This window comes from Hemiscyllium ocellatum, chromosome 15 (genome assembly GCF_020745735.1).
Source record: "Hemiscyllium ocellatum isolate sHemOce1 chromosome 15, sHemOce1.pat.X.cur, whole genome shotgun sequence".
Lineage (NCBI taxonomy): Eukaryota > Metazoa > Chordata > Chondrichthyes > Orectolobiformes > Hemiscylliidae > Hemiscyllium > Hemiscyllium ocellatum.
Window position 1 is genome coordinate 43,091,159 of NC_083415.1, and position 19,590 is coordinate 43,110,748.

Genomic DNA, 19,590 nt, shown 5'->3' on the forward strand with positions numbered 1-19,590 from the left:
CCATTTTAACACAACTGGATGCAGCATGCATTGTATACAATTTTAGCGAGTGGTCAAGTTGAAGAGGAGGCTGCGGCTAAGTTTTATGGTATATTTCGGAGACATGGAAGGTGGAATGCTCCCCCTTCTTCCACAAAATCAAACTGGAATGCTCTTACCCCAGGTTCTTCCCTAACCTCAATCACTGACCCCCATACCAACAACCCCCCCCCCCCCCCCCCCCCCCCCGCCCCCCCATTTTCCACCTGGAGAATAAGCCTAGCCACTCATTACCAGGGAAGGCACAGCCACCAAGAAGCCCTGAGGTGATGTTTTCTGCATGCAGCCAATCAGTCAAATGTTGGCTCTATTTGATACTCAACAGCTTTGCTCCCACCAAGGGAAACCCAACCCAGTGAATTGGAGGCATTGATTTAAAATTTGTATGAAATCCAGTTTAGTTTACTCAGGTTTTCTGGCTGGTCGGTAAATAGGCATAGTTTATAAATCAATCATTTTTCATTAAGATTTTTGTTTAATTTTCATTGCTAACCCTTATTAGAATATATTCCTTTGGAAAATAGAGGTATAGACTGATATTAATAAAACACATCCCTTCAATATAGCATACACTTACAAGCAATGATGTTCCCATATCTGTTCTTGGAGCGATTTTCCTCTTTCTTGGCAGTGTCCCAAGCTGCTGACTGTCCTTCTGACAAACTCTGAAAAGGGAAGAACATTGTTTGCTCGAAACACTGCTTTTGACAAATAAACTGCAAACTTTTCACAACACTTTGAAGAATGACCTCCACAAACCTGTTTTTGCAGCAAAATAGTAGCTACTTTGTGAAAACTTATTATTTATTAAATATTATTCCATTACCTTTAAGTTGACCTGGACATAGAAAGAACATGTAAAACTAACATTCTTCAATGAATTACTGAAACGATTATTCAATTCTGCTTTCATCTTATACAATATCCACCTCATGCCACAGTATATACCACACATCAACAATGCTTCATATATAAAGTAATAGAATGCATTCTTTGGAACTCTGCTTGGTTCCTGTCAGAAGGTGACAGGAAGTAGGATTTGTAAACCTACTGCTTGGGAAGAAACTATTGTTGAAATAAAACTATTTTTGAAGTTGAGCCGATGAGAGTGAATTGGGATTCCTGTGCTGGGATTCATTACTCAGCTTTTGCAATGCAATGTAACATATACCACAGTACACAACAATGAGATGTAGCTGCTTTGTGACAAACATAATTTGGCCACAGAAGAAGGTGGAGGCCTGGGTAAGGAGAAATTGCTTAGACTCCAAAGAATGAGAATTTTTAAAAAATCATACTGACCTTCTTACATTGGGACATGGGTGCACTGTGTATTGCACACAATTCAAACTGCCAGACAGCAGCCCATCTGTGCCTGCTGAATTCTCATTTGGTGCCATTTCCTGACTTTGATTAGAGGTCAAAATCTTCCCTTCCCACGTGATTAAAGATGCCCTCCAACGCATCTCGTCCACATCCCGCACCTCCGCCCTCAGATCATACCCCTCCAACCGTAACAAGAACAGAACGCCCCTGGTGCTCACCTTCCACCCTACCAATCTTCGCATAAACCAAATCATCCGCCGACATTTCCGCCACCTCCAAAAAGACCCCACCACCAGGGATATATTTCCCTCCCCACCCCTTTCCGCCTTCCGCAAAGACCGTTCCCTCCGTGACTACCTGGTCAGGTCCACACCCCCCTACGACCCACCCTCCCATCCTGGCATCTTCCTCTGCCACCGCAGGAATTGCAAAACCTGTTTCCACACCCCTTCCCTCACCTCTATGCAAGGCCCTAAAGGAGCCTTCCACATCCTTCAAAGTGTTTCCTGCACATCCACTAATATCATTTATTGTATCCGTTGCTCCCGGTGCGGTCCCCTCTACATTGGGGAGACTGAGCGCCTCCTAGCAGAGCGCTTTAGGGAACATCTCCGAGACACCCGCACCAATCAACCACACCGCCCCGTGGCCCAACATTTCAATTCCCCCTCCCACTCTGCCGAGGACATGGAGGTCCTGGGCCTCCTTCGCCGACACTCCCTCACCACAGACGCCTGGAGGAAGAACGCCTCATCTTCCGCCTTGGAACACTTCAACGGTGGCACAGTGGGTGGTACGGTGGCACAGTGGTTAGCACTGCTGCCTCACAGTGCCTGAGACCCGGGTTCAGTTCCCGACTCAGGCAACTGACTGTGTGGAGTTTGCACGTTCTCTCCGTGTCTGCGTGGGTTTCCTCCGGGTGCTCCGGTTTCCTCCCACAGTCCAAAGATGTGCGGATCAGGTGAATTGGCCATGCTAAATTGCCCGTAGTGTTAGGTAAGGGGTAAATGTAGGGGTATGGGTGGGTTGCGCTTCGGCGGGTCGGTGTGGACTTGTTGGGCCGAAGGGCCTGTTTCCACACTGTAAGTAATCTAATCTAATCTAACCCCAGGGCATCAATGTGGACTTCAACAGCTTCCTCATTTCCCCTTCTCCCACCTCATCCTAGTTTCAAACTTCCAGTTCAGCACTGTCCCCATGACTTGTCCGGACTTGTCCAACCTGCCTAGCTCCTTTTCCACCTATCCACTCCATCCTCTCCTCCCTGACCTATCACCTTCATCTCTCCCCCACTCACCCACTGTACTCTATGCTACTCTCTCTCCACCCCCACCTTCCTCTACCTTATCTCTCCATGCTTCCAGCTCACTGCCTTTATTCCTGTGAAGGGCTTTTGCCTGAAACGTCGATTTCGCTGCTCGTTGGATGCTGCCTGAACTGCTGTGCTCTTCCAGCACCACTGATCCAGAATTTGATTAGAGGTCACCAATGACTCAGGTCCTGAAGTGATGGCTTGGAATTGCCATTGAATCTTTTCTCTTCTAAGTTTGTGTTTTGCTGGGATACAACTGCCTTGTTTTGGGTTTATTTACTTGTAAAAAGGTTTAACTTTGATACTATAAGACTTCACAAACAATAAAATAAATGAAAATTATTGTTGGGCTTATTTCTTTTTTGTTCAGTTTTTGCAGAATAAAGAGCCATTTGCAATTTTTATCAATTCATTGTACTCAGAATTTGGAGATGCCAGTGTTGGACGGCGTGGGCAAAGTTAAAAATCACACAATACCAGGTTATAGTCCAACAGGTTTAATTGGAAGCACACTAGCTCTCGGAGCGACGCTCCTTCATCAGGTGATAGTGGAGGGCTCGATCGTAACACAGAATTTATAGCAAAAATTTACAGTGTGAAGTAACTGAAATTATACATTGAAAATTGATTGTCTGTTAAGCCTTTCATCTGTTAGAATACAGTGATAGTTTCACTTCTTTGTGAGGTTTCTTGCAGGGTTACACTGTACTTTGCTCAAAAACTACATGCATTCATGTAGAACTTTGAGCTCAAAAGCTGCATGAATTTATGTAAAACTCCGTTATCTCACTTTTTAGATTAGAATCAATCTAAACATCATGGCATAGACAGAGAACACAGGGGGCCAACATCTTCAACATATTGTCTAGCTATCACCATTGTTAGCAGCTAACCCGAGAATGCAACTTTTAAAAAAGGTTTTGTGATTTACACATGAAAGAAGTGAAACTATCACTGTATTCTAACAGATGAAAGGCTTAACAGACAATCGATTTTTCAATGTATAATTTCAGTTACATCACACTGTAAATATTTGCTATAAATTCTATGTTACGATCGAGCCCTCCTCTATCATCTGATGAAGGAGCATCTCTCCAAAAGCTAGTGTGCTTCCAATTAAACCTGTTGGACTATAACATGGTATTGTGTGATTTTTAACTTTGTACTCGGAATTAATTAGCTTCAGCATGTCAACAGCAATGATATTTAGACCTGAGCAATTTCTAGCATACTTGAAATAACTTTGAGTTTTGTTACTCTAGTCCCAATGTCATACGATATTTCAGGGACTAATGCTCTTGATCTTTTTGAGGTTGAAATATTCTATGGGGTACTGTATTTATCTGAGAGACAAAAGTTAAGACATGGGAGAATGGAATATTTTAAAAGACGACATTCTGAAGAGATTCTGAAGGGAACCGATTTAAAGGACCATTTGAGAAACATTTTGAGGAAGATTGAGCAGTTCTTTATTCCTTGATTTGCAAATGTCTGAAAGCTAGCTTCTGAAAAAAGCCAGATCCTAAAATTTGCCTAAAATGTGTTGTCTCTAATCTACCTTCAGTCATCATTTGTCCCCCTTTTTCCCTCCACTTATTCTTCCTGGACAAATTCACAATTTAAAATAAATTGCAGGAGAACAATAGTAAATTGGAACTTATCAAATGTTTTTGCATTTTTTGAAACCTCACAAAGCTGTGACATCAGAAAGTCAAAGGGATTTAAACCAGTTCTAATACACTGAATGAAAGGTGTAACATGTCCTCAGAGTATTTTACTCTCAATTCATCCTGTGGAATACAATATATCCTTAGAACAGATAAATTACTTTCTCAGTGTGATAGACTGAAATAGCATCGCAAACTCTAAAAGGAAATTCTCTTTGATGGAATTGAGCTTCACTTTGGCCTGTGGCAGGTTTTGATAATGTGAATGCTGTATGCTTATTGAGGAGCACAATAATGTATTGACACTGGATTAACCAGCACCTTAAATTAGAATTAATTTGGTTAAAAATTCTGATACTGAGAGTTGGAGATACAGCATAGTTATTTTGCTTTGGTAAATTTGCAAGTTGAGGAAAATCAATTTATGAGTGACAAGAACAAAAAAATGATGGAGAAACACTGTACATCTGGTAGCATCTGTAAAGAGAAAAACAATTCATGTTTCAAGGCTAACAACTCTTCTCTGGAATGGATTTAGGTGTGGCTGAAATCCTTGAGTGCAGAGAGGCTGAGGGTGGAGCATGATTGTTTCCAAACTCCACATCCTGACAATAGTTTGGATGGAAGGTTGGGATGAATGCAGTTGTAAAACCTGGGAAACACTTAGAAATTCTGTTTTGATTAATCCTGATATATCCTGACATAATTCAGGCAAAACTGATCACAAATATGCTGGCTTTTGAAGATCTAAATCTGCCTAGCTTATGCTATAATGTTCTGTTAAACAGTTTATCTAAACAGAAAGCTCCATTCCTCTGTTGGACTACTGATTATGTTGTCCATAGAGACAAAACATTGTCATAACTAATGCCTTAAATGTACTGAATGGTAGTGATGTGATCAACCCAAGTTTAAGAAAAATTCGAAGCCTGATGAATACATGGTATGGCTGTGTGTTTTTTTAAATCATTTTGTGGAATGTGGGTGTTTCTGGCTGGCCAGCATTTATTGCCCATCCATAGTTACCCTTGAGAAGAAGGTGGTGAGCAGCTGCCTTTAACGGCTGCAGTCCACCTGCTGTGGGTTGACTCATGATTCCATTAGGAAGGGAATTCCAGGATTTTGATCCAGCGTCAGTGAGGGTACAGCAATATATTTCCAGGTCAGGATATTGAATGGCTTGGAGGGGAACTTGAAGCTGGTGGTGTTCCCATATATATGCTGTCCTTATCTTCTAAATGAAAGTGGTCGTGAGTTTAGAAGGTGCTGTCTGAAGATCTTTGGTGAATTTCAGCAGTGCATTTTGTAGATAGTATGCACTGCTGCTACTGAGCACCGGGTGGGAGGGAGTGATGTAGTGCCAATCAAGTGGGCTGCTTTATCCTGGATGGTATCAAGCTTCTTGAGTATTGTTGGGCTACACCCATCCATGCAACTGGGGGATATTCAGTTACACTCCTGGCCTGTACCTAGTAGATGGAGGACAGGTTTTGGGAAGTCAGATGGTGAATTACTCACCGCAGCATTCCGTGTCTCTGACCTGCTCTTGTAGCCATTGTGTTTATGTGGTGAGTCCAGGTGAGTTTCTGAACAATGATAACTCCCAGAATAGTAGGGGATTCAGTGCTGGTAATACCATTGAATGTCAAGGGGTGGTAGTTAGATTGCCTCTTATTGGTGATGGTCGTAGCCTAGCAGTTGTGTGGCATGAATGTTACTTGCCACTTGTCAGACTAAGCCTGGACATTGCCCAGATTTTGTTGCATTTGGACAGAGACTACTTCAGTATCTGAGGAGTCACAACTGGTGCTGAACGTTGTGAAATAATTGACGAACATCCTCCCTTCTGACCTTATGATGGATGGAAGGTCAATGATGAAGCAGCTGAAGATGGTTGGTCCTGCAGAGATGTCCTGGAGCTGGAATGACTGACATCCAACAACCATCTTCCTATGTGCCAGGTATGACTCTAGTTATTGGAGAGATTGCCCACCGATACCCACTGATTCAAGTTTTGCTAGGCCCCCTTGATACCACACTTGATTGAATGCAGCCTTGATGTCAAGGGCTGTCACTCTCACCTCACCTCTGGAATTCAAGTTTGAAAAAAGGCTGTAATGAGGTCAGGAGCTGAGTGGCCCTGGCAGAATCCAAAGTGCACATCACTGAGCAGGTTATTTGGAGGTGGCGGAGGAGTGGGAACTTGAGGAGATGCGGTGGACAGCATCGTCAACCACGTCTGAGGGGAAATTGCTGTCTTTGAAGAGGAGGACCAATTCCAATACCGAACAACCCAGATGGTCTCCTTCTTCAAAGACCGCAGTTTCCCCTCAGACGTGGTTGACGATGCTCTCCACCGCATCTCCTCCACTTCCCGCTCCTCCGCCCTTGAACCCGCCCCTCCAATCGCCACCAGGACAGAACCCCACTGGTCCTCACCTACCACCCCACCAACCTCCAGATACATCTTATCATCCTTCGTCATTTCCGCCACCTCCAAACAGACCCCACCACCAAGGATATATTTCCCTCACCTCCCCTATCAGCATTCCGGAAAGACCACTCCCTCCGCGACTCCTTCCTCAGGTCCACAGCCCTCACCAACCCAACCGCCACTCCAGGCACCTTCCCCTGCAACCGCAAGAAATGCAAAACGTGCGCCCACACTTCCCCCTCACTTCCCTCCAAGGACCCAAGGGATTCTTCCATATCCATCACAAATTCACCTGCACCTCCACACACATCATTTACTGCATCCACTGCACCTGATGTGGCCTACTCTACATTAGGGAGACAGGCCGCCTACTTGCGGAACGTTTCAGAGAACATCTCTGGGACACCCGCACCAACCAACCCAACCGCCCCGTGGATCAACACTTTAACTCCCCCTCCCACTCCACCAAGGACATGCAGGTCCTTGGCCTCCTCCATCGCCAGACCATGGCAACATGACGCTTGGAGGAAGAGCGCCTCATCTTCCACCTAGGAACCCTCCAAGCACAAGGGACGAATGCAGATTTCTCCAGCTTTCTCATTTCCCCTCCCCCCACCTTGTCTCAATCCCAACCCTTGGACTCAGCACTGCCTTCTTGACCTGCAATCTTCTTCCTGACCTCTCCGCCCCACCTCCTCTCCGGCGTATCACCCTCACCTTAACCTCCTTCCACCTATTGCAATCCCAATGCTCCTTCCCCAAGTCCCTCCTCCCTAGCTTTTATCTTAGCCTGCTTGGCACACCCTCCTCATTCCTGAAGAAGGGCTTATGCCCGAAATGTCAATTCTCCTGCTCCTTGGATGCTGCCTGACCTGCTGCGCTCTTCCAACAACACATTTTTCACCACTGGAGGAGGCCAAACTGAGGATTGCTGTGAAAGCCTCAGCTTTACCTGATGTGCTGGGTTCTTCTTTCATCGAGGATGGGGATAATTGTGGAGCATCCTCCTCCAGTGAGTTGTTAATTGCCCAACACCATTCATGACAGGATGTGGCAGGATTGCAGAGTTTAGATCCGTTGGTCGTAGGATTGCTTAGCTATGCCTATCACTTGCTGCGTATACTGTTTGGCATGCAAGTAGTCCTGTTTGGTGGCTTTCCCAGGTTGGCACTTCAGGTATGTCTGGTGCTGCTCTGTGTATCCTGGTTAGAGTATGGCACACAATTCCCAAGCCATTGAAATTACTCCAGAGTTTCTTTAGAATTTGAGAAACATGAAAATCTTTCTCCATTTTTAGCTAGATTGAACAAACTCAAGTGCTCCCATTTGGACGGCACGGTGGCACAATGGTTAGCACTGCTACCTCACAGCGCCAGAGACCTGTGTTCAATTCCTGTCTCAGGCAACTGTCTGTGTGGAGCTTACACATTCTCTGCGTGTGTGTGCTCTGGTTTCCTCCCATAGTCCAAAAATGTGCAGGTTAGGTGAATTGAGTAAAAAATGAGGTCTGCAGATGCTGGAGATCACAGCTGAAAATGTGTTGCTGGTCAAAGCACAGCAGGCCAGGCAGCATCTCAGGAATAGGAAATTCAACGTTTCGAGCATGAGTCTTTCATCAGGAATTCCTGATGAAGGGCTCATGCTCGAAACGTCGAATTTCCTATTCCTGAGATGCTGCCTGGCCTGCTGTGCTTTGACCAGCAACACATTTTCAGCTGTGATCTCCAGCATCTGCAGACCTCATTTTTTACTCAATTCAACGTTTCGAGGAATTCCTGATGAAGGGCTCATGCTCGAAACGTCGAATTTCCTATTCCTGAGATGCTGCCTGGCCTGCTGTGCTTTGACCAGCAACACATTTTCAGGTTAGGTGAATTGGCCATGCTAAATTGCCTGTACTTTAGGTTTAGGGGAATGGGTCTGGGTTTGCTCTTCGGAGGGTTGGTGTGGACTTGTTCGGCCAAAGGGCCTGTTTCCACACTGTATCTAATCTAATCATGAAATGAGATGGGGCCATTCTTTGCTCACAGGGCTCCTCATCAATCATTTGAATTTCTTCCAGACCTGAATTTTGGAAGACGTGTTGTTCATAATATATAGTACACCACTACCTCAGCATCAGAGGCAAAGGTGTTTCAACATCATCACCAGTAAAATGATAAGACAATAAATAGATCAATACATTTATTCTATGATTCTATAATTTGGAGAACCAATGCAACAGATTTGTTGCCCAATTTCTTCCTCATGCCCCTTTTAAGAGTGGCTGGGATTAAAGATTGCTGAAGTTGCGCTTGAAATCAAAATACCGATATTGAAAACCTAAATAAAAACTGAAAATGCTGGAAGTTTAAAACAAAGAAGGCTCGCATTTCAGAAAAATACGTGTGCCATGACTGCTGTTCAAGTTCAAAAGCCAGGATTGAACTATTAGGGATGATATAGCATTTCGTGCTGTTCAACAGATTAAAATGCTCTTCGTTCCCAGAATACAGTGTTACCTTTGACCCTCAGATTGACTCAACAAAGCTTTTCCAATGGACTGTGGTGTATTTGTTGAAAAAAAGAGTTTAATTAGAACTGAATTGATTGAGCTCACTAGTTTAAATCAAGTTAAAAGAAAAAGAGTACTACGAAAGATAAGCATTGTCACCATGACAACAGAAAACCTACAGAATTATCCTGCACTGAACACATCCCTTTAAGTGCAAAGTAGTGTGCTCCAGTCTGCTGAAGTATGACAGATTTAAACTCATAAAAGAGAAAACCATTGTAAAAGATTGCTTTAACTGTCAGTGATAATTTAAAATTTCATTTTTACAGTAACTTTCAAAAATGCTTCTTGATTGATGTCAAGGAAATACTTTTGAGCCTATTCTGGTCACACCTCACACTTTTTACAATTTTTCAGGACATATAAATCTCATTGTAACCCTAGTCAAGGTATTTATTTGTTATGAAAAGATAGTCTGAGTCATTCCATTTTGGTCCTTTATCAGTGTAATGTTGAACTTCCAACTAAGTTAGTGAAGTTCTAAATTAGAGGGCATATTTTTAAGATGAAAGGAGAAAGATTTAAAAGGGAACTTTTACACACAGAGGGTGGTTTGTATATGCAATGAACTGCCTGAGGAAGTGGTACATGTAGATACAGTTACAACATTAAAAAGACATTTGGAAAAGTACATGAATTAGAAAGGTTTAGAGGGATATGGGCCAAATACAAACAAGCGGGTCTAGTTTAGCTCGTCAGCTTGGACAATTTGGGCCATGGCTGTATGACTCAATGATTCTAAATACAAGACCACAAAAAGTACTAAATACTGTTCTGTGGAATGTGTCGCATTTTACTTCACACAGGTAATGGTGAACAGGATGCAACAATATACATGACAATTCTAGCATTTCATAGCTGAAAATTAGACCAAACTAATCCTAGAGTTTCTGGCACTGTCTTCCAGTGCAGTAACACTAATTTGGCAGTCAGTATGTGCATACATGCAGAATTCTCAACCTGTTGGCAATTTGATGAATTTGCATCAATGTGGCGTGTGGACAAGATGGAACAGTAGTATCAAAAACAGGTGGGCACTTCATATTAATAACACTTTAGAGAGTGACAATCCTGAATGCAATTTCTGTCATTCTGGTATGTGGGCGGCATTATGTAAAGGATTCCAATATTAAATAGAAGTTTGGGTCATAACCTGTGAGTTATGCAAAGGGCACAGATCTATAAAAGTAAATACACTTGTGTCAATTTGTTAAAATGTTGGAAAATTGTCAGCAGGTTTGGCAGCATGAGGATATAGAAACAATAGATGGAAACTTCCCAGGCAGTGAACGATGTAGATATTGTCGAGAAAGTCAGGTGAAATCAGCAGTATGGTAATACTTGGCATCAAGCTCAAAAAGTCCGACTCTCCAACCAAATATTCAACAGTATGATATGAGTCATACTAGTGAGCACTGTGAGGCCTATATGCTTGGATTAGCATATTATGATGATGATTATTATTATTATTAGTTCATCTCACCTCATTGATGTGTAGTTTCCCATTCTTTCGAGGGCTGGATAAAAACTAGACAGTGACAATTCCTGACCTGAAAGTAAAGCAGTCACCTGGCAACTCCAACTAGCTGCCAGCTCTCCTTCTTGGACAGCAGTCACCAACATCTCAGGACACCCTTCACTGGCAATGCTCACCTACCCTCCCTGTCCAGAGGAGTAGGCATCAGATCAGTACCAGCCTAATTGCATCACCTCATCTCTGATCCACTTACAATATGGTTCTGCATTTCAAAGTGCACCAGCAGCTTTAATTGCAATGCTGCTGCCAGAACTATGTTATATGTCCTTAAAAAATGTAATGTGTGAGATGCGACCTGCAAGTGGATTGAGCTACGGTGCATCTCAGGGCAGCTGATTTGCTTTCTTATAGTTCACTCACTTTGCACCCAGGCGTACGCTCATAGGCTCTCTGCCTTATCTTGCCTTGCATTTCCACCCCACTCAGGCAGAGCTTAAAGGCTCACAGTCCTTCTGGTTTGTCTTTGATTTTAGCACAGACATTAAGCCAGGATGGTTGACATGTTTTCCAGCAGTCACCATGCTAGGCCATTCCTATACCTGTACCATGTGTCAGCAACTTACACCTGGTTTGTGCTACACTTTGTCTTTATTTCACATCACCGGCATTCATAGTACAATGCTTTGCTTTTATTGCTGCCCATTTCTGAAATGCTTTTCCTTTTCTCCATCTTGTTGACAATTAAATTTCAGTCTGACTTCCTGCCAATTAAAGATAAATTATTCTTTTCTCCAGCATCAGTACTAGTATCAATGAGATTCCGGTGGTAACCTCTATGCAGAATGTCTTGAGAGATTCCAGACTGAGGTATGTGCAGGATGCGCTATGGCCAACCACATACACATCTCTGCATATATAAAATCTACTGTATAACGGAAACCATGCAAGGATGATCAAAATCTGGTGATGACTAATTGCATCTGCCAAGATGTCACCAGCTTAACGCAAAGATCCCAGAACATCAACAAAGCATATTTACAGGGAGGTTATCTTCTCATGGTAAACATCAACAATGACAGGCATAAGTCGAGCTGTGTGAAAGTGAGGATAGTAGATGCTGGAGATCAGAGTCAAGATTATAGTGGTGTTGGAAAAGCACAGCAGATCAGGCAGCATCCAAGGAGCAGGAAAATCGACGTTTTGGGCAAAAGCCCTTCATCAGGAATAAGTCGAGCTGTGCCCTTTGAGCACGATACAAACAATAATCACATGAGCATCTAACTGCAGGCATACTGCAAAACTGACTTATGGAGGTGGTACTACTTTTTTTAATTGATTTGTGGGATGTGGGCATTGTTGCCTGACCAACATTTATTTCCCATCCTTACTTGCCCTGAGAAGGTGATGGGGAACTACTTTCTTGAACCACTGCAGTCTACCTACTGTGAATTGACTTACAATACTATTGGAAGGGAATTCCAGGACTTTTGTTCCAGCGACAGTGAAGGAACAGCAATATATTTCCAAGTGGGAATGGTGAATGACTTGGAAGGAAACTTACAGGTAGTGGTGTTCCCAAATATCATCTACCCTTGTCCTTCTCGACAGAAATAACTGTGTGATACAGTGGGCCATCCCTTAATGGCCATCTTATAGCGAACTACATCCACATTAACTGGACTGCTCCTTCACATGTTTCCTTGTCCCTGCCGCTCCTTCACATTTGTGCCCTGTTCCTTCTGCCTTAAAAAGCCTTAACTGAAATGGTTTGGATGTTCACTAAAGTTCTGCATTTTAGTCACCTCAATTCACTCTGCTTTAATTGCTACTATTCCTTCATTTCATTTCCACACAATTTTCCATTCCCACACAAGCTCCTTAGCCATGTCCAAATCTATAATTGTAATTTTTCCAATAAAATATTGGTTTTAACGGTCAGTTCCATTTCTGTCTAAGACCAAAAGCAAACAATGTTTGAAAATCCAAGCATTTGAAGTATCGCTGTCCGAAATTAAAGCTTGTGTCTGAATATGTGATGTGACAAATCCAAATACTAATCAGTATAAACACAAAAAAGGAATTTCTGTCCATTATGTGCAAGAATGTCATGGACTAATGTGTTCCTAAGACTGAACCATTAATCTGCTCATTCTACTGCTTCCCTCCCTTTTCCCTGCCCACTGAGCCAAATTCCTGGAAAGCTCATCCCCCTATTTAGCCCTGAGTTTATAGCTTTCTGTAATTACTCTACTGTCTGTGGCAGAGGTGGCAAGAGCAGGCAGCCCAAGGTTGCCCGGCATCTGCAGGGGCATCGAGCGTGGGGGAGAGCGAGCCCAACGGGGAGCAGATCAAATCCTTGTGGGAAGTACGAGCACAGCATGGGTAAGCATTTGAGAAGGACTGCAATCTTGAACTTTAAATTTCATTTTTCTACTTTTATACTAAAAGGTAGTCTAATGATGAATTTTTAACTTTATTTCCTTATTTTTCTACTTTATACCTAAGATTTTGTATCTTAGTACCTTTGTACCTAAAATGATGAATTGTACACTTCTTACTGTATTCTGTCTTCCTGTAGTTGAGAACGCATTGCAATAAAATCTAATTCTATCTCCCAAATGCCAACTTTGAGTGTTTCTTGTCCATGAAACTCATTTTCTGCTCCTTCAAAACTATTCTGTTTAAATTACTCTCCAATCAGCTATTCTTCCTGATTCACTGTTAGTTAACTGTAAATAGTTCACACTCTTGAGATACTGTTCCATTTCTCTTCAAATCTACCATCATCAAATAATTCCTCAAGAAAAACATTTGATCATATTGTCCTTCCAAACCACTGCCACACCTCTACTCTCCCATTCCTCCCTTTGAATATGCTGTTATCTCCCAGATCTGTGTCCACTTTTCCCCAGAGCTCCATGATTGAACCTCTACCATAGTAATGAAATAATTTTATCTAAACCGCAGATGATATGGTGTGATGTGAGAAAGGTAAAATATTCCTCCATCTTGTCCTATCTGCAATCTTTGATAAGGTTGAGTAAACCATGCTCCTCCAACTCATCTCAACCTTCATCTAGCTGGGCAGGACTGTACTCATATGGTCTAATTCTCTTCTGTCTAATTATAGCCAGGGATGGCTATCTTCTCCCACTTTCCTGCACCTTTACCGCTGATGTCTGAACACATCTATCTTTGGTCGCCTTCTATATTCTCATTTACCTACTGTATCTTGTTGACATTTTTTGAAAACACAGCATCAGTTCCTGCATGTACACTGATGACAACCAATTCTGATGGACCTCCACCAGTCTTAACCCCTCCAAGATCTTGAAAGAATCAGACTGCTCCCAACATCCAGTGCTGAATGCGTAGCATGTTTCCATTATTTAGACAGTGGTGCATTCTGTAACAAACTCTGAACTCCATCCAGTGCCAACTGTCTGAAGCTGAACTGGACTTCATACAATTTAGATACCCTGCTTCTGAGAGCTCCTGGTTAATGACAGACCAGCAGCTGTTTAGTACCATTGGCATTACCGGGGCCGGTGGCTAATGCTGGTACTGCAGCAGTGGGCCCCAGAAGGAAGAATGACACTGGAAACCAAAAACACAAGCAAATGAGGCACGTTTGCAAATGAAACTGGCAGGCTCCAGCTATGTGGTGAGAAGTATTAGTGAAAAGGACAGGGAGTATAATTCCATAGGGCTGTCCTTGCCACTGTCAGTTATCTCCAATGAACACAGGGTGCCTGAGTAGCAAGGGCTGCCACACAAAGCTGTAGGCATTTCATTAGGGGTGGCCCAAACCAGCTACTCGTAGAATACCAGTGATGCCAGGATAAGACGCTTACAATAGTCAACTAATGGCAGCAGTTGGCCCAGGCAGGGATGCTGTCCTTAACACTTCCTGGCACAGAATTGATTGGAGGAGTCATAAAGGTTATGGGTTCTCTACTAAGAATTCTGACCCTATGATAAATCCTTGTGTCCCTCTTGGAGATGGTGGTAGAGAGTGTATTAAATTCTAATTGTGTCCAATTCTGCACCCTTCAGAAAGGACACAAAGGCCCTGGGGAAGGTGTAGAATAGAATGAGAAACCTTAAGGAAGTGAATTACCTGCATACAATCTCATCAACAATTCAACTGCTGGGTCTCTGATCACATTAGTTTGTCAGCTTCCCTAGGCGACATATCTGAAAATCCAATCCAAGAAAATTCTTTGTGCATACAGCCTGGAAAATGTAATATAAATGCCTTGCCTGATTTGACCCCCCCTTATCAAACAAGTGTCAAGATACTTGCTACTATGCAATGTCAACAGGCCATTGGATATCACAGTACTCACTGCACAAGCATTCATATTATTACCTTGCAGGTGGCAAGCATACAAAGGAGAGAAGCGGGGGAATAATATTAAAGTGTCCAGAATGGAAAATGCATGTCTAACTTGGAAAGGGCCTGACTTTAATAACATGCGTTTTAGGTTACTTGTGTCACCACACTGTATTTTAGACTGCAGGAACGGGAACGTGCAGAAACTTCAAAGTACTAATGGGCTTGATTTAATTTTAAGGCCTCTTCATTAGCTGACAAGATCTGAAGAAGGCAATTACAGAAATGTACTTGCTTGTCAGAATAAATGAGAGCATAATTACTACACATTAATCATAGAAGCACCTCATTCTATTAAAGAATTCCATTAGTTGGAAGCTACTGCATTTTATCTAAACACAGAAAATATACTGTATCATTCTCACACTTCAGAGAATACTACACTGCTGTCTAGATTAACATCAAATATCATATTCTGGCCACACTATATGGAATTATTACACGAGTCTAACTTTACAGCTTCACTGAATCCTTAGACATTTGACAAAAATTCAGAAACATATATTCAGTAAAAATAACTATCCAACTTAAATTTGGATAAAAGACAAATGAAATATCCTTGCTACCTGAATCTTTCTTTGTCGAATAGTTCACTGATTACAATTCAAAATGGTATATTTTTCAATATGCACTGCTACTGCTGCATTAGAGAAGTGTATATTTCATTTATTTAACTTGTTCATTGAGTCAGCAAAGAGTTATTCAGCGGACCTTCAGAACCTTTGTCTTTTGTGGGATGTTGCTGGACACGTTTGACTGCATAATGTTGTGTACTGCACCTGTATAATACATGCTCAACTGCATTCAGCCATTATTTGAAAAACTTCACTTACAGCTCTCCAACAGAGGGGCAGAGAGAGATAGAGAGAGAGAGCAATACAACAAAATGTGCAGGACACTGGCTGCCAAATGAGTGTTACTGCATTGGAAGACAGTGCCAGAAACTCTGTCTAGATTACTCTTTTCACTTCCAGGAGTAGCAGCACTTTTTTAAGCTCTTGGTGCAGGGCACGTCCACTTCCACCTGTTTTCTTTGTTTCTTTTACTCTTCTTCTGTTTCTTTTTCACTTCTTCTTTTTTCCCTCATTAAAAACCCTTTTTTGGTATCTCTGGCAAGGTCATAGTGGGCCCGAACTCCTGAGCATGTGCAGGACGCCAACAGAGTCAGCTCCTCCAAGCCTTGGCGACAGTGAAAGCTGTTGGAGGGGAGACAGCAAGCGCAGGACAGAGGAGAGTGTGATAAGTGCAGTGGCAAAAGATGGTGCCTGAGGGTTGGCAACTTTGTCATTGGCTGGGTCTGGATCTGGTGGTGGCGAAGCAGTAGTGGGAAGCTACCCTGGCAACATTGTCTGCGCAATTAGTCTCCAACTTGGTGTGCCCATCGTGGGTGGCGGTGAAGGTGAACCAGCCCAGCAGCGAAAGATGGTGTCTGAAGATCGATGACTTTGATGTTAGTTGGGTCTAGCTCAGAACTGGTATGTAAATAGACTTCTCTTTAAGCACTGCAGCCTCAAAGTGCCAGGGATCTGTGTTTGATTCCAGCCATGGATGACTGTGTGGAATTTGTACATTCGCCTTGTGTCTACGTGTGTTTCCTCCTGGTGCTCCAGTTTCCTCCCACAATCCAAAGATGTGCAGCTTAGGTGAACTGCCCATGCTAAATTGCCCATAGTGTGCAGGGAAGGGTAGGTTAGGTGCATTAGTCAGGAGTAAATGTAGAATAATAGGGTATGGGAATGGGTCTGGATGAGTTACTCTTCGGAAGGTTAGTGTGGATTTGTTGGGCCAAAGAGCCAGTTTCCAGATTGTAGGGATTCAATATATGAAGTAAGCTTTGTCTTTCATTTTCTCTTATTCTTAAACTTCTAACATGGCACTGGATTATGGCGATAAATTAAAGCTTTTCACTATAAAATACATGTGCGAATAAATCATTCATTCATTCATTTCCTTCATTAATTTGGCTCTTACAGCGTCTCTCTGGAGTTTTGACTTTAAAACTCGGCTTAATGTTTGGGACTGTAACATTGCCTGTTTATTTTAACCAAAGACCCAAAGTTACTTTGCTCTTTCTGTAGATTCTATAGTACAGACAACTTTTCAGTTTCATTTTGAATTCCATTTTCTTTCTGACTTCCACTTTGGACTGTAAGAGAAATTTGGAACAGAGAAGGTTTATGATGCTTTCCCTTTGTCAGATTTTATTTTTCAAGCAAATTAACTACATGACATCTCTCTCCAATCTTCACAGACACCTTCTAGTTATGTGAATACACTCAATCTATTAACAACAACTCCTGATTTTTCTCCTGATCAGCTTGCCAGTTTTTCATGATTATTTTCTCACCAGTATTGAACTCATTGTTTTATGTCTCACGCATCATGACTTGTTTTCACTTCATTTGGCTTTTCTCCTACTTTGCTATTGACATTAGCCTTAAATGAAGTACATCTTTCCTCATTGTTCAAACATAAACTTGGATGTGTTGTCCCTGTGTAAGGATACTAGTGAGAATGGGTCATGTCTTTTTGCGGCTAGCCACCTGGATACATGAACATCAACTAGCCACAAAAAGACAGGACCCTCTCTCACTAGTATCCTTACATATGGATGAGAAAGGACAACACTTCAACTGGGACAACACATGCATCCTTGGACAAGCCAAACAGAGACACACACAAGAATTCCTAGAAGCATGGCATTCCAACTGGGACTCTATCAACAAACACATTGACTTGGATCCCATTTACCACCCACTGAGAAAAAGAACAGGAAATGACATCACCACAGAAATGACATCACCAACCCAAGGAAACCCAAACATACAAATAGAAAGTGGGCCACGCCATCAGTGCTTCATCTGGAGGCTCACTGAGTATGTTACCCAGTATGGTGGCGAAACATCTGAAAATGAACCTGCCAGCTCAGCGAGCAAATCTACATCCAGAATCTCAACCTGAGCTACACATCTTCTCAAAACTTGCCAACTGTAGGATTATTCCGCATGACCCATGAGCCACTATCTTTGCCGATTAATAGCTATTCACCCTCTATTTGTCTGTCCAACCCTTTTTTTCTCTCTCTTTGGGCTCTATCCCCATTTATTATTCAATTCTTAAACCCTCCCAACATCTGATCTTCTACATAAAAACTGACATTTTCCTAGCTACCCCCATTTCTGAGGAAGGGTCACACAACCCAAAACATTAACTTTGATTTCTCTCCACATATGTTGCTAGACCTGCTGACCTTTTCCAGTAATTTCTGTTCTTATTACTTTTCAGTTTAGCTGCTTTATATTGTAGTTAAACAAGAACAAAGATCATTTACAGCCCAGGAACAGGCCCTTCAAGCCTGAGCCAATCCAAATCTACTGTCTAAACCTGTCACCCACTTCCTTAGCATCTGTATTCCTCTGCTCCCCACCTACTCATGCATCTGTCCAGATGCATCTTAAATGATCTACCGTGCCTGCCTCTACCACCTCGGCTGGCAATGCGTTCCAGATGCCCACCACCCTCTGTGTAAAGTACTTGCCGTCTGTATCTCCCTTAAACTTTCCATCTCTTACCTTGAAAGCGCGACCTCTTGTTACTGAATCCTTCACCCTGGGAAAAAGCTTGTCTCTATCCACCTGTCTATACCATTCATGATTTTGTAAACTTCAATCAGGTCCCCCCTCAATCTCCTTTTTTCTAAAGAAACAATCCTAATCTACTCAACCTCTCTTCATAGTGAGCACCTTCCATAGCAGGCAACATCCTCGTAAACTTTCTCTGTGCCCTCTCCAAAGCGTCCACATCCTGTTGGTAATGTGGCAACCAGAACTGTACACAGTATTCTAAATGTGGCTGAACCAATGTCTTGTACAATTTTAACATGACTTGCCAGCTCTTATACTCAATACCTCATCCAATGAAGAACATTGCTCTATCTTGCCAAATACTCTTTGGCAATCTTGCTTCTGATTAGAATATAATTTTAGAAGCTGCACACTCCTTTTATTTCATTTTGTCAGGATCCAGGACACCATGGAAACTGTGAGAACATAGATACAATGGTAACAATTTATAATGGGACAGCTCTTTGTATATATGAATGGCATGCAGTCATTACATCCCCAATTCCCCGTTATCATCAAGCGAAGCAACTTATCCTGGTTCAGTAAGCAGTAGGGGAGATCATAGAGTCATAACAGGGCAGAAAGAGGCCATTTGGACCATCGAGTCTACACCAATTCTCCAAAGAGCATCCCACCCAAATCCATGTCCCCACCCCATCTCTATGACCATGAATGGGATCTTTTTTTAATATATGTCTCACCCACCCAACCTGTACATGCCTGGACACTACAGGGCATTTCCTTTACCATGGCAAATCCACC

General features: G+C 42.6%; 1 protein-coding gene across 1 annotated transcript in view; it reads right to left on the reverse strand.

Moving 5' to 3' along the window:
• The window catches only part of ptprt (protein tyrosine phosphatase receptor type T), a 1,408,195-nt gene that overhangs the window by 142,311 nt on the left and 1,246,294 nt on the right, over positions 1 to 19,590 (reverse strand). Inside the window, exon 20 of the mRNA XM_060836083.1 lies at positions 617 to 704. Coding sequence (XP_060692066.1) covers positions 617 to 704 — 88 coding nt within the window. The remainder of the gene's footprint in view (positions 1 to 616; positions 705 to 19,590) is intronic.